Consider the following 16,003-nt stretch of genomic DNA (forward strand, 5'->3'; position numbering starts at 1 on the left):
TATTTAATCTGAAAATATTTCAATTTGATAAAGATATTATAATTATCTTTCTAACAAATAAAGCAATAGAATAAACGAAGTTAATCGGTGCTTTTGCCATTCAATAGCAGTCAGATTTATGTGAAAGGTAGAATACCATAATCAAAAACTTACAAGGACTTCCATGATAGGTAGTGGTAACTTGTAATCCCAATAAATTAATCCAGCCATTTGAAAGCATAACAGAAAAAGCAAATGGAAATTGATAAAAATGCCGAATAAAAAATCATGCAAAGCAGAATCTTAGTTATTTAGACAATGTTCCATTCAAATTATTTCAAAACTGAAAGAGTAAAGTAAAAAAAGCTATCTTAATCTATTTACTACAATCAAAATTTATTATATTTGAAAAATATTTTTATAAATATAATTTACCATCATTTTAATTAAACTGCTGAAAAAATAAAATGATAATTGTCTTAGAGTAAATTTAATTTCCTGTAATAAAATGAAATATCTTTTTATGTTTAATTAATATATAAAATTAAAGTTATAGCATAAAAGTTACATTTTAAGTTATATGTATTTATTAATATAATTAATTATATTTATTTATTAATATGTACTGTACTGAGCTCCTATATTTTCCTAAAAGCTACATCATTTTAGATAATTAACTAATTAAAATAATTTACATCTACCTTTCAGTATTTAAGTGTTATCCACTACAAATAAAGAAGAGCAAATTATTATTGCCTTGCTGTCCTTTAGTTTCTTAATATATATTTTTTGTCAACTTAGACATTAATTATTAATAGGACAATCGTCATATTAATAATTAATGTCCAAGTTGATAAAAAATATATAAAAAAGAAGAGTAAAATTTGTTTGTGCATTTATAGTTTAAATTAACATTGCTAACCAAATGGTGCATAATATGATGTAATGGAAATTAAATTAGATCAATAATGATTACACTTATTTGAAAACTCAAAGCATAATATTACAGTAGAGCGTCGATTATCTGAAAGCCAGTTATCCGAAAGAATTCCAGTTGGCAAATTTAAATTTTCATCAGTGCTGTGGCGCTGCAATCTTTGGCTATGTCTTGGGCTACTCAAATATTTTATGTTTTTGATACTAAATTAACTTCTGAAGTATAATTTTTATATTTTTCAATATATTTATTTTGTTTGTACAAAATAAAAAAATAATTTTTAACGATACAATAGTCTTTGTTAGGTTTAACATCGACAAAAATTCAACGTGAAGTGGCACGCAACAGAGAAAAATTTCAACATGGGGTAAATTAATATATTTTTTCGTACATAATTGGTTATCCGAAATATCGATTTTCCGAACAACTCCAGTCCCCCACTGATTCGGGTAATCGACGCTCTACTGTAATTGCATGCAGGATGAACCAGAATATTCTTCAAACTATTTGACCAAACAGCCATACTTTGAAAAAAAAATACAACAGACCTGTTTTTGTACTATGTTTATTGGAAAATTACTAGTAAAGACTATTACGATTCCATAATAGAAACTCTGTGTCAAACTGTGATTACATTTCTAAAAATATATAAGGGATGATCAATAATTAACCGGCTAACAACATACTGAACGTAATTTATGTTAGATGTAATTGCCCTGGTTGTTGAGGCATTTCTCATATCATCCCACAAGCCTTACGATTCTGAGTTCAAAAAATGTTATGGAGCAGCACCAGAGCCAAGTGAGACTTCAACCAAACCTGTACCTCTCAGTCTGATTGAAGTTGCCTGCCTTTTGGCGCTTTCTTTAGGTCACCAAAGACGTAAAAGTCGTACAACAGGTCACATGCAGAAAGACAGCCAAAGTGTTCTGAATGCATATATCAAATCACTGTTTACAAAGTTTGCAGTGCGGTGCAAATTTTCAATAATCAGGATAATTGTGTGTAAAATAAAATGCATTCAATAAATTTTATTGGCTGGTTTTTATTTTTATGGTAAATTTTATTTACTGATCAACCCTTTATGGTTTGCACAATGTAATAGCACACAGAGACAGTCAACAAAGAATACAGTATTTTATCATTGCAACAGAAAATTTATACTACTAATAAAAGTACAAGTTTGTAAAGCAAGGCATTATACAACCCTAACTTGTATAGCAAGAACTACAATAATCAGATATTCATTACATCATCTAAACATTCTCCCCAATTAATATGCATGACTTATAAATATTTATGTGCAAATCATAAATCTAAATTTCTATGTAATTAAACTGCAATCTCAAAATTAGTTACTTAAAAAACAAATTGTCATCTTGCACTAAGATTAATGATCAAAATTACTTTTAACATTTAATCTAACAACATAGAAAATTCTGGAAAAAAAACTGGCATGGAACATAGTATATCTGATAATGCCTCTGTATAATATCTGGATATTTTTTGGATCTTTGCTTCCAGACTTTTATTAATTTAGACTATACGAGCACACAGGTTAATTACACTTTGCCTACTTGGAATATATACATTTACAGCTTTCGACAATTCTAAGCAAACTCTGAACTAGTCTGACATGGAATGAACATAAGTTAAACCAATATAGTGCCAACATATGTTTGCCTTTGAAAGTGACACTAAATTGTATGTATGTGTATGTGTGTGTGTCTGCACATCATTTAACCAAAGTAACTCAAACAATAAGATTTATACACAGACTTACCAAAACTTTACAGATAACAGCAAGGGAAGTGGCACTCCCCAAGCAGTTTTATATACCAAAACCAAACTCTTAGTATAAATAGGCAAACTTCAAGCCTTCCCGACGATATATTACAATTGACAAAAATAGATAAATGTGATAATCTAAGCAATTTTAATCACAAATCCATTGTCAGCACAAGACAGATGGTTCATTCTATCTTTAAACTGGCAACATTCATAGGGTTCTCAAGAACAACCATAATAAGGACTTACTGGGCATATATCATCTGTGGATGTAACAGCATCCATCAAGCAAATGATGACTGACCAAGCATCATTGATACCAAAGAAGCAGAGACTGTCTAGGCTGGTACAGACCAACCAAAGAGTGGCACAGATCACTTCTAGGGTCAATATGGAGCCTAAAGTAGTGTAAGTGAGCAGATGGTACAAAACATTCTGCATACCCTAGGCTATGGATGCTGACATCCTGCTCTTGTGTCACTACTGACTGCATCATCAGACATTACATCTTGCTTCGTGCCAGGAACATCAAAACTGCACTCTGCAGAATGGAGCAAATTGTATAATCAGATAGATCCCATTTCCAATTGCACTGAGCTAATAGAAATATGTGAATATGGCACGAAAATCATAAACATAGTCAGACAGGTTAGTTCTGTTCAAGATGATGGGGTTCACTGATAATGTGGGGAGCCTTCTCAGAGGACTCGTGTGTCTGCAGAGGTCCTTAAATGCTGGAAGGGTTAAGGACCCAGCATTTAAGGGCCTCTGAGTTCTTAAATAAGGGTTAAATAATCTTCCAGAATATGCTGGCTGATTGCTTAATTAACCCTTTCATGACTTTGCATCCTCAAGAGGATGGTGCATTTCAGCAGAACAATGCTCTGACCCAGTGCTCAAAAAACATTCTTCAGAGTTTCAGACCATCTGGTAACCTCTGAGGCTCCCAGATTTATGTCCAATTGAATCTCTCTGGAATGCTGGAGAAACTTCTGAGATTCAAAAAACCAATATCAATATCTACAGCAGAGCTGCAATGGTGCAACAGGAGTGGCTTTCAATAACTATAGCAATGCTCTTGAATCTGGTGGAGTCAATGCCCAAGCACATTAAAGCTGTTGTTCATGTTGGAAAAGGACTAACATGCTAGTTGTGTGTAATGTTTTGATCAACCAATGTAATGATCTCAACATATAAATTTGAGTTTGACAGTTGAAAAGTCACATGACTGAGTGATAACAATGTTATTCTCACTGCATCATCATACATTTACTAATTCACAGATACTGAAAGATTTTGTAATTAATATTTATAGAAAATATCCATTTATGAGTAGTTACTGAAGTTTTAGGAGGGTGGCACTATTGAGAAGGGCACTATATTGAGATTTAACTGTGCGCATGTGTGCATAATAGAAACACATTCTATATTTATCAAAATTTGAAATGCCATTTTATTTTTGGGTCAATTTTTAAGTTAATTAAGATTATTTTCAGGTTATATTTAAAATTAACTAATCTAATAATTTAGACTTCTGATTGACTACAGATTTCATATCATATTTATATTGTATATACCTAATGTTCTACTTATATGGTATTTCAATAGCACAATTTTAATACAATACTTAAAAATATTCTTCAGTGTTTTACTTTCAATGTTTTATATTAAAATTAAGTATTTTCTCTGATGACATTAATGTTTAAATTTATGCTAACTACTACAATATCACAATCATGTCATAGCTACTTCAAACTGACACATTAAAGAAAAAGAGACTCGCCATTTCGTGCATCATCACAACTTCATACTATATGCATTGAACTTAACATCGCATCTGGAAATCTATAAAATTTAAATAAAAATAAAAAATAAGCTTCAATAATTGATTTTATTGAACCAAGACAATCAATGTTGACAAATCAGTAAATTTGATTTTAAAAAAAAAGCAGGGAAATTGAATAATCTTGAAATGGAAGTAATGTAAGACTTTCAACTAAAAGAAGAAAAAAAATGGAAACTGTTTCCTTATTAACAAGTAATGATACAGAATGAAATTTCATTTTCATTCATTAGTTAATAAAAAAAAACTGACTAGTATACAGGATGTCTGAAAAGTTACTGTGCAGTGAAAAATTCCTAATGACATTAATGTTAAACTACAGTATTGCTTATGAGACCTGTAAGTTGTATGCAATAATGTACTGTACAGTCAACTGATACCAAATGGACAACTTACAGGTCTCATGCATATAACTTTAATGTCATTACAAATTTCTCCCTGCACAGTAACTTCAGACATCCCGTACAAAAAATTGGAATCCTCCATTTCTCATGTGTTAGTCTTGGAATACAGAATTTTGATTTACACAAAACTAATGTTCCACATAAATCAAAGGTTAGATGTATTTATCTACACAAATGTATAAAGAAAATCCAAGATAGACAAGCATCTAAACATTTGTATTGTTCCGACATCAAAGCAATATCATCTAAACCTCTCGTCTACCAAGTTATATTTTTTAATGAAATTAATACTTATAAACAGTAACAGGTTTATTCTGATTACAAATTGAGAAGAACCAACAGCAATAAAATTTCAAATTCTTCTACAGAACATTGACATTGTATAATCAATTGCATAAGCTACAACTTTAACAGATACTATCAATTTATGAATCATAATATAATAATAAAACATTTTTTAAATTTTGCTGTTACAAGTGAAAAAATTCTAAAATAAAAATGCATTAATGCATTAAAAAATGATTTAGACTAAGTATTTATTGATAAACTTAATATCTACCTTTATGAGATAAACTTATAGAGTATATTATAAACAATTAGAGTTTAGTCAGATACCAATTCAAATAGTTTAATCTCAAATTTTATTTTCTAAAAGAACTGCTTTATTTCTAAATAAAACAGTTTAATAACATCAGCACAATTTTCTATCTAAATAAATCTAACTGATACAATAGCCATTAAGAAGAGATTGCTACTATGCCACTAAAGTTTTCTTAACAATGAATTAGTTTAATGCAATAACCTAAAATTAAATGCAATAAAAAAAAACTAAATACAATTTTAGTTTTTTCCTTCTTTACTTACTTACCGAAATGACATGATTCATATACTCTCTCCCTAAAATATAATGATAAGTCATTTATACTTATCTACAATTCTCTATTATGTGAATCAGTTTTGTTAAAGTTTAACTCATCAATTATAATCATATCACATAACTGAAGAACATATCAAACCAATTCTCTGATTCTGATCAAAAACAAAATTATAATGAAATTTTCTGATCAATCTGACTTACCAACAGATTCTTATTTTAAAATCATTTAACAATTTTGTGGCAATCAACCAACTCTGTGTTGTTTCTAATCTACATACAGTAGACCCCCCTATAACACTTAGATACGTTCCACGCTAATCGAATTTTACGTTATAGGAACGATTAAATACATGATCCAATCGCAGCCCGATAGGTGGGAACTTTACGGACTAAGGCTGTTCGAAAGGTTTTCTTCTATAAAATTAACCGATTCTAGACTAATTCGACTCAACATTTCCAAAACACGTATAATTTTTTGGGAGTAATCCGTATAAACTATGCTATAAACAAAAAATTATAGGATTACTTACCGAGTGTGTACCGTTCGACTACGCCGTTGCTTAAAGCTGGTTTTCATCGCGGAACAGCACATTAAACGGCGGCCGCGATTTCTAATAACGAATTTTTCGCATAAAAATAACTTGACCTTTGGAGACATCATTAATATAAATAATTTTTATGGCCGTTGAATAAGAAGTGTTTCTTTCACAAGAAATGTATAAAATTAGTGCTGTATTAGACTTACGGTACCTAATTTACATACTGTACAGACGATAATAAACTCAACTTACTAGCCTAAAATCTCCGTAGCGTGTTGCCAGGCGGCAGAAAGCATATATATAATTATAATAAAGTTACAATAAATTAAGTTAATATATAATTATATATACAGTACCTAATTTATATATAATTAATATATAATTATATGTACAGTACCTAATTTATATATAATTTATATATAATACTAAACAGACGATAGCAAACTCAATTTAGCCGCTCCGTAGCGTGGCGCAGGGTCGGAGGAAAGTAGTTCGGCTGCTCATCCACTATTGGTCCAGACTCTATCAATCTTGTCGCGAAACGACGTTATAGGAGGTACGTTATACGAAAGTTGCTACAATTTTTTCGCTACGTTATAGGAATTGTCGTTATAGGAACGTACGTTATAGGGGGGTCGACTGTACCATAATATTATTTTTGATCATTCAAAATATCTGTTTCCTTTCCCAATTCACTTTCTTTCTCATCATTAACCTCTGATTTGTAACCAACTGATTTGTAAATTTTAATATTCTTTTTAATAGCATCTAATTATATATTCTTTTCAATAGCATCACAAAACCAGTCACCATTCCATGACATTTTTAGTCATTTGGTTAAATCCGTGGTTCTTAACCTGTGGTCCCTGAAAGCACCCAAAGTGGTCTGCGAAGTTATCCCAAAATTATTAAATAAATGACAAGTTGATGACAATGCGCAGTACGTCAAGGTTAGAGCCGATAGCGGACTGGGCTGGGGTATGGTGCACGGTCAGAAAATATGAAATTGGAAGTCACTAGCAATAAATTTGCATTTGAAGATAAAATCAGTGCGTTTATCGCTAAAATCGACCTATGGATCAGCAAAGTCGAAAGAGAAAATTTTTCTGCATTTGATACATTGAATCCAATTATTGATTGACAGTGTGCTGAGATTAAAGGACAAATACAAAAGAACATTACATTCCATTTGCAAAGCTTGAAAAATGAATTCAATCACTATTTTCCTGACTGCAAGGAAACTGATTTGCAATCCTTTCATAGTCAACATTTCTAAGGTGCCGGATGAAATACAAGAAAAGTTAATTGAAATGCAACATGATAGTAACTGCAAGAATACATTCGAGACAGGAATTAATCTTAAAGATTTTTGGAGCCAAAAAGCTATTGCTTTCCCTAAAATTTGAGAAATTGCTTTACAGTACCTAACTATTTTCAACCACATATTTATGCGAGCAAGGATTCTCAGTGCTTTTGATAATTAAAAATAAATCAAAATACATCAAAATCGGTTGGATGCCAGTGCCAACATGAATTGCTTTGAGTAGCACCGAACCAAGAATTCAGCAGTTGGTAAACAGTATGCAGTCACAAAAATCGCACTAAAATAATATAATTAATGTAATACTTTCGCAAATAATATAATACTCTTGATTCCGAATAATTTTCTACGTGTTTAATTTATAGAACAACCTTATAAGAACCTATATTACTGCCAAACAGCTCGTGGTCCATGGCAAGACAAAAATTTTGATAAATGGTCCTTCATCACTAAAAGGTTAAGAACCACTGGGTTAAATGATTAACTTTATCACCACATTTATCCATTATATCGTCAAGAGAAATACAGCTGAAATAATGCTCTCGTGCTTTTGTTAACATTGTCATTGTTCTTGTTATATAACAATTTTGATATTTCTTCCTCTGCACATTCTCATCCAATTTTTGTACATCAAACTCTTTTACTTGATAATCAGAGCTAACCTTATCTATGAAACAAATAAAAAAATAAATTTGCCATTTCTTTCTTCAGATAGTAATGCAACTACATTAAAGTATATCAAATGTTTCGTGTAAGTTGTTGATCTGTTTACCTTGTTTTAATTTGATAGGTAATGGACTCCACTTTTGTGAAAATTAATATTTTATAAGATTTCAAAATAATAAAGCTAAATTTTGAAGTTCAAATTTAATATATTTTCTTGCTCAGTTTGATTACCATCTCCTCTATTCCTCACAAAATCTTTTTGGATTAGAACAATTTAAAGATTTGCAAATAAATGTTTAAGATTGATTTAATTGAAATCTCTCAGAATTTTATCATGAAAAAATTTCCAATTACCTGACTGATAAATCAGGATTGTGTAAGCATAAAGATAATAAAATATATTATTTTATCATCTTTATACTATTTTTTTAATTAACTAACTTTCATGAGTAATCATTAAAAAATTCAATGGTTTTCAAGGATTAAAATGAAAACTAATTTAAAGTTTTTTTAAATACTACAAAAAGAAAGTATTATAGTATTTATATAATTATAAATTTACACTTCCAATGAATAATTAAATATCTTACCTGAAATCTGTGTTGGATAGGGCAAATTTGAAGTAGGAGGATCTTGTGATCTTGGTTTTGAATAAACAGGAGGCGTATCACCAAACACAATTATCATAACTTGAATTAATCCAACAAGATCTGAATTCTTCTATACAAAAAAATAAGTTTTAAAGTAACAACTACTTTTTATTTCTTCTAATTTTAATATTAAATATTAATCTTAAATTATATAAGACAACAAATGAATATATAATAGAAATAAATTGATTTTAGTAGTGTAAAAGAGCTAGTATAAATATGAATTTATATAATATACAATATCACAAACAAATTGATATTTAATTTGTTCATACTTTAATTATTATAAAATCTAAAATAACGGTCAATTCAAAATTTTATTTAAAGTTAAGGAAAATATAAAAACATTTTAAAGAAGTTTTAGGAAAGTGTCATTTAATAGTAATATAGAGTGTTCAAAAATTTATTGTGCAGCAGAGTAATCTGTTTCATATATTGGTTAATTGTCATCTTTACCTTCTCCAGTGTGTGCAGATTGTCCTCACATTCACATCATCAGTGCACCCAAAAGAATATCATAATAAAGGACTTGCTTACAAGTCTCATACACAATACTGTATATATAGCTTTAATGTCATTACACATTTCTCAATGCACAATAACTTTTCAGACACTATTTTCTTAACATAGTGTATACTAACTTGTAACTCATAGGATTTCTGATTTTTCAATGATCTTATAAGAAGTATATTTTTTAACAATTATTTTACTTCAATTTGGCAATTAAAAGAATTCCCAAAACAAAAATGTAATTACTCTAGTACAGGGGTGGCCAACAAGTCGATCGCAATCGATCGGTCAATCGCAAAACCAATTTTGGTCAATCACTCGCGATGTCTTGACTTAATGTGTTTCACCTGTAAGTTGTACCTGAATGCAACAGGTGAACATAACACGCAAATGCAACTGTAGTGATATCAGACCTCCTCGTTCTCCCTCAGATGCAGTTTTGTCGGTCCATGTGCAGTCCATTTGCGTACAGTTGTAAAAGGGGAATAAGAAATGTAGACAAAGGGTCGTAAAACTGAAAAAAAGAAGGGACAGAGAGAGTAGGTCAGGACACGATAGAGAGAGGAAGGGTGAAGTGGTGGTCCCCAAAAGTGACGACGTTGAGTTTCAATTTTTCTTCTGTTTAAAATGTAAGTGCCTTTTCTTCACGTTTTAAATTAAATTGTGGCTTTTCTTATCTATCTAAACATAGTATGTATTTCACACCTCCCTCCCCCTTGCCACTTAGACTAGGGATGGGCAACCTTTTTCTGTGTAAGGGCCGCATTTCAAAACTTTTGAACTGACGTGAACCGCATACAACATAAAAGAGGTGGGAAAATGCCAGTAAATCACAATTATTTATTCATATATAATTATAAATTAGAATAGGTATACTTAATTTAGCATCTAGTAATGTATCGAAAATGTTTGATTAAATATTAGTCACTGCTAGTTTTAAATTAGTTTCGAAGTGAATCTGTCAGCCGGTTTCTTTTTTTAATTTTTACTAAAGTCATTGCAGGAAAAACTATTCACATACATAAGTTGTAGAAAATAATGTTTGAATTTTTGCTGCATACTTCTTAAGCTAGGAAAATGATATATTTATACACATTTTATGCAACTCGGGTTGCGGGATGCCCATCCCTGACTTAGACTATGCCTACAACGAGTTGATCGCGACATATTTTTAAGATAAAAAGTAGATCTTATGTACACAAAAGTTGACCATACCAGCTCTAGTAGATATTCTCATGTTATATATTTCTGTGAGTTAGCCGGGGGTACAAATCCGTAAAATTTGTATCACTTAATCGGCACAGATTAAGTGAAATCTGTTCTCGAGAGTTCAGGGATCTGGAGATCCGGTCTCTAGTTGAAGGATGGTCTTAAGAGCGTTTAAAAGGGATCCAAATTTTGAGATTCAGATCCATATCAGGATGATGTCACCAGTTAATCACTTTTGTTAAACGTGGATTAACACGTGTTTACGCATCAATACGGAGATGAAGAAGTATTTTGATTCGGACATAATGAGAGACAAAGGAGACCTTTCTTTAACAATAAAAATCAAAAATTTAATAAACAAGAAATAAAAATACAAAATTGAATTCTCAAATTATAATTATGGAAGTCACGAAGAGAGATATTACATTTCCAGTTAAAACATACTACCTCAATATATGTATAGTTTCTTCTGTATTCTTCTTACTTTCAGATCGATGCGAATGTTCTTATCTTTTTGTTAATTCTTTGGCGGCACTTAAATAAACATTTTCTTCTACTTAGTAACTTAATAACAAGCTTTGTATAATTTCGGGAGTCGAATATGGGCGTTGGCCAAAATCCCTTCTCTTAAGGAATTTCATGGCGTACTCCCCGAATGATACTAAAGAATCCCCTTTTTTGATGATTTTCTACAATGAGAGAATTGTATTATTCCCACATGTTTAGGATGAGTGGGGGTTTACAGAGGGGTAACTGGACTGTATGAGACTCAAAATTTAGGAAGATAAGGGAAAACAAAAAAGGATGTTGAACTTCTGTTGAGAAGGAAGTGACTTTTACCAGTTTCCTTTGTTTTTAACTTAAAATTCTTCCATTTAAATCAGAAATATTATTTCTAACATAAATTTTCAATTAATAAAGGGGGGTGTTCAGAATCTCACATTTCCATCAATATTTTTTGCATATATTTTAATCTTTGGGATTGTTCTATTTTGTTGATGTTTAATTACAGGAGTGGTCATGCTTTGCCCTTTTTGGCATTATTGAGTACTTTATAAAATAAAATAAATATTGAGTTTTTTCCTCTTAACAAATAAGTATATTTTTATAATGTAATTTCACTACCGTGTTGTGGTGTTATGAATGGTGATCTTTAGCAAATAAAAGAGTTCATACTTTCAAATAGCACAAAGTTATCATCATCAGGTGAAAAATTGAATACAACTGTTTCCAAGTTGGGAACATTTGAACAGCTTATGAATTTAAATGAAGCATGTGGATAGAATATTAATTTGAATTTGAAATAGAATAAAATTCAAAAACTCTAGCAGCCATATGAGTATTGTAATATCCCAAAAATGAATAGTGAACAATAATAAAGTACTAGAGATGTTAACTAGCTTGCTTAAATAATGTCCATATTTTTTACGTTCTTGAAACCGTGATGGTGATTATTTTTTCATTTTGAACACCATATAGTGTAAATACATGAACACTAGGCAATCTTCATTTTAAATTTATTCAATTTTTAGTTGATAACTAAGTTGATTGACTAAAGGTCTTAATGGTCTTAATGGCCAGTCAGGTTTATGGGTTTTTACCTCAAAAAATAATCTAGGGCAAGCAACATTCATTGGTGGATTGAGAGGACCTACTAAGAAAGCTACAATTTCTGGAAGAGCTATAATCTTACGTGTCTTTCTTAGTACGATATTTGTTGGATGATATTCCACTAACAAATGTTGCTTGCCCTAGATTATTTTTCAAGGCAAAAACCCATAAACCTGACTGGCCATTTAGTCAACATATGCACCCATGCCATATACCATTTAGAATCTGCGATAGCTAAGCAAATTATGGCTTTATTATCTCCTTTCCACACTCATAACCACTTCCTCCATGGAAGCTAAAGCATTCATCTTTAATAAACTAAAAGACCTCCCCACTAATTCATACAACTTGTACAAAGTTGACATCAAGTCCTTGTATCCATCAGTACCATATTTCGAGGCCGTCATACTTGCGCTGCTGCTCAACTCAGGCTACCCAACATCACACATAATACATTTACATGAAGCCCTCTTTCTCACAACTGAAAACAATTATTTTCAATGTAATGGCATGATGTATAAACAAACACAGGGAGTGCCAATGGGTTCCCCTCTATCACCAATGTTGGCAGAGCTCATCATGCACAACATTGAACATCGTATTTTCAATGCCCCCTTGACCATCCAATACCCAATTATGTATTTACAGTATGTTGACAACATACTACTCTCATGAGAAGGCTCTACTGATCATCTAAAACAATTTATTCAAGCGTTGGCCTCTATTTATCTATCTATCAACTTCACAATAGAGGAAGAACAAAATGTCAAAATTTCTTTCTTAGATCTAGAAATCTTAGATAGAGATCTAGATATTACATCTCCTGAGCTCCTATTCTCTGTATATCATAAAAACAATAATGCACTGCAAATTATCCCAGCAACAGCCTTCCAACCCCATAAACTATGTGAACTCTGCCATAACTCCCCTCATTAGGAGAGCTTACCTCCTACCTTCTGTGAGATAAGCAGCAGGCCACTGGGCTAATCCCCAAATGATCACTTACTCTGCAACAGGTTGGTAGAACCCGATCTCTGATTTGTTGCATGGCTAGGAGGGCAAAAAGTAAGTGGGGAGTGCATCGGTAAGTCAGCAGGTGTTGTTAAGACACAGGAGACAGGGTTAACAAACTAAACAAGCATTTATTTATATAACTAAGCTAGGATACATAGGTTAAATGCAGTTAAATACTTCCGTTATACAAAAAGGCACGCTCTAATAGCTTTAACGGAGAGAGAGAGTTCACAAAGCTCTAAAAATACAAATACCTCTATGAGGATATATCTAATATGCGTTCGTTGAATGTCTGTAAGACTCATAATCAGCGCAGGACCGATAGAATGGCGATAATCATGTAAGTTCAAATGGCTGTGGTCAGTCGTATGTCCTTTCAGTCCGGAATATGCATAGTTACAAGTATAACTTCCTTCAGTCGCCCGAAGTTTCCGGGGACTCAAGCTTTTATACATTATTCATGGGAAATGAGTCACATGATCGACTTCTGTTGACACTTATGGTGCATTCCAATCAGTTAAGTGTCAACTTTCCCACCTAAGTGTGAAAACAATCAGTGACCTCCGATATACTTCTCACCAGGAGTGTTTTTTCATCGGAGTTACAAAGTTTTTACATCTGATGATGATAGCTTTATGCTATTCGAAAGTGCTTGTGAACTCTTATTAGCTAAAGGTTGCCATTCGTAATGCCACAACATGCTAGCGAAATTACATTATAAAGTTAAATGTTGGCATGAAATGTACTTTTCTTTTATTATAAACTAGCTTACCCGTTGCGCATTGCTGCGATCTCAGAAGAAAGGAAATTCAAGCAAACTCATTATGATAAAATTCAATTTACATTTTATCATTTTTATTGAAACTTATTATTATTATTCATTTTCATCAGGAAAACATTTCAAAGTGATGTTTCAATTCTATTTATTTATTGGAGTGTTTATGGATACACGATTTTTTTGTTTTTCCGTCTGGTGCGTACACGAATAAATCAGAAGGTTTTCCGGCGCGTGAGCCAGCCACATACAGTTGTCCATGCGAGAAGCACGGATTCTCCAAATTTAGCCCATACACTTGCAGCGATTGTCAGAAGTGTGATATTCTCCATTTTTATATATATATTTTTTAATCCTTTACAATTTTAATTATTTAATTGCTCCTTCCTCTCTTCCTTGGCATGTTGTGAAATTTCTGATATCAACTACTATCACACGTATCAACTAAATAAAGATGAGAAAACCCGCCAAGTGTCTTAATTTATAGCACTTTATTGTGTTAGAAGCATAAATTTCTGATAGTCGGATAATAAACCGTTTTATTGTAATTTGTCTTTTTAAATTATTTTGAGTTGATATTAAAATTTGGAAAAGGGGGATACCTAGATCGGTAAAATACGCTAATTTCTTACTACAACTTCGGTTGTTGTTCGGGGTACAGTTAAGGTTTTAACGAAGTTCAAGTGAATACATAATTAGCAAAAAAAAGTTTAAATAAAGTGATTAAACAAAAATTATTACAAATATTGTAAATAACAGTTCACAAATGCATATATAGAGATATTTTTTGAAGGGGGAAATGGTCTTCACAATTTGAAATCGATCAAACACACAGTGCTCGAATGCTCGTGTAAACGTGCGCCTATTGTAAGATAAATTCCAGAAACCTTCGTGGAAGTGTATTAAAAAACTTCCCAAAGCTTCATGGCAATCATACTATGCCAGAAACCTTCAGTGGAGTATATTAAACAACTTCTCAAAGTTTCATGGTAATTGGATAAATGGTGTGGTAATGCATGAAGGACACACACACACACACACATTCATTTTTATATATATAGATAAGTATATGAAATAATATGCTGAAAATGTGTACATTCACAAAATTAAGAGAAACAAATAACTATCAATACGTTTCAAACTGTTTGATTTTTTTTAACTTTCTCTTTTATTATAAATATAAAAACCCAAAAGTTTGTAAATGAAAGACTGAAATGATTGTATTGAACTACTAAATGTACTCTGAATAATAATGGCAAAAATTACAGAAAGTTAAGATAATGATTAACTGATTATCCATTAAAATCCTTAAAATCAGAATTATAGGAATAAAAATAAATTACATATACATATACTTAACACCTTATTCTTGCCGAGAAATATAATTTATTTGAAACAAACAAACGTTTTCAGCCTGATTCACAGGCCATCTTCAGGTTTAGAATACATTTGAATTAAAATTCCATCAATGGAATACAAAATTCAAATTCAAAATTAAATAAGGTACAATTAAAACAAAATATTAAATAACCAACATAAAACAAAAATAAAAATATAAAAAACAAAAATATATAAAAATGCAACAAATGAATATATAAGTATTAATAAATGCAATTACTAAGACATTCAATAAAACTACTATATTGATTGGTTAGAGCCCTTATTAAACTTCTTAACCATAAACTTCCATGCAGAGGGAAGACTTTCTGCGTCCCTCGCATTTAGACAGCCTTCTTGTAATCTACTCCTATAAATCTGCAACTTTTCCGCTGTCAACGCCAAAGATGGAGAAGATAAAGGATTTATGATGGTCGCCTCATTCCATTTGACTATAGCTCCTGGTGCTTGTGCCATTTGGGACAAAATTGTTGCATTAGACC

General features: G+C 31.4%; 2 protein-coding genes across 3 annotated transcripts in view; both read right to left on the reverse strand.

Moving 5' to 3' along the window:
* The window catches only part of LOC111624532 (synaptotagmin-1-like), a 31,285-nt gene extending 29,937 nt beyond the window's left edge, over positions 1-1,348 (reverse strand). The window contains exon 1 of the mRNA XM_023367397.1: positions 1,342-1,348. The gene's annotated coding sequence lies outside the window, so the exon portion shown is untranslated. The remainder of the gene's footprint in view (positions 1-1,341) is intronic.
* The window catches only part of LOC111624533 (tumor susceptibility gene 101 protein-like), a 50,811-nt gene that overhangs the window by 12,315 nt on the left and 22,493 nt on the right, over positions 1-16,003 (reverse strand). Inside the window, exon 5 of one of the 2 annotated variants that reach the window (XM_023367400.1) lies at positions 8,945-9,071. In XM_023367400.1, the coding sequence (XP_023223168.1) occupies positions 8,945-9,071 (127 nt within the window). Of the gene's footprint in view, positions 1-8,944; positions 9,075-16,003 lie in introns of both variants that reach the window. The other variant, XM_023367399.1, reaches the window with a different exon arrangement.

The sequence above is a fragment of the Centruroides sculpturatus genome, unplaced genomic scaffold (assembly GCF_000671375.1).
Source record: "Centruroides sculpturatus isolate CEXI.00-Female unplaced genomic scaffold, Cexi_2.0 scaffold360, whole genome shotgun sequence".
Lineage (NCBI taxonomy): Eukaryota > Metazoa > Arthropoda > Arachnida > Scorpiones > Buthidae > Centruroides > Centruroides sculpturatus.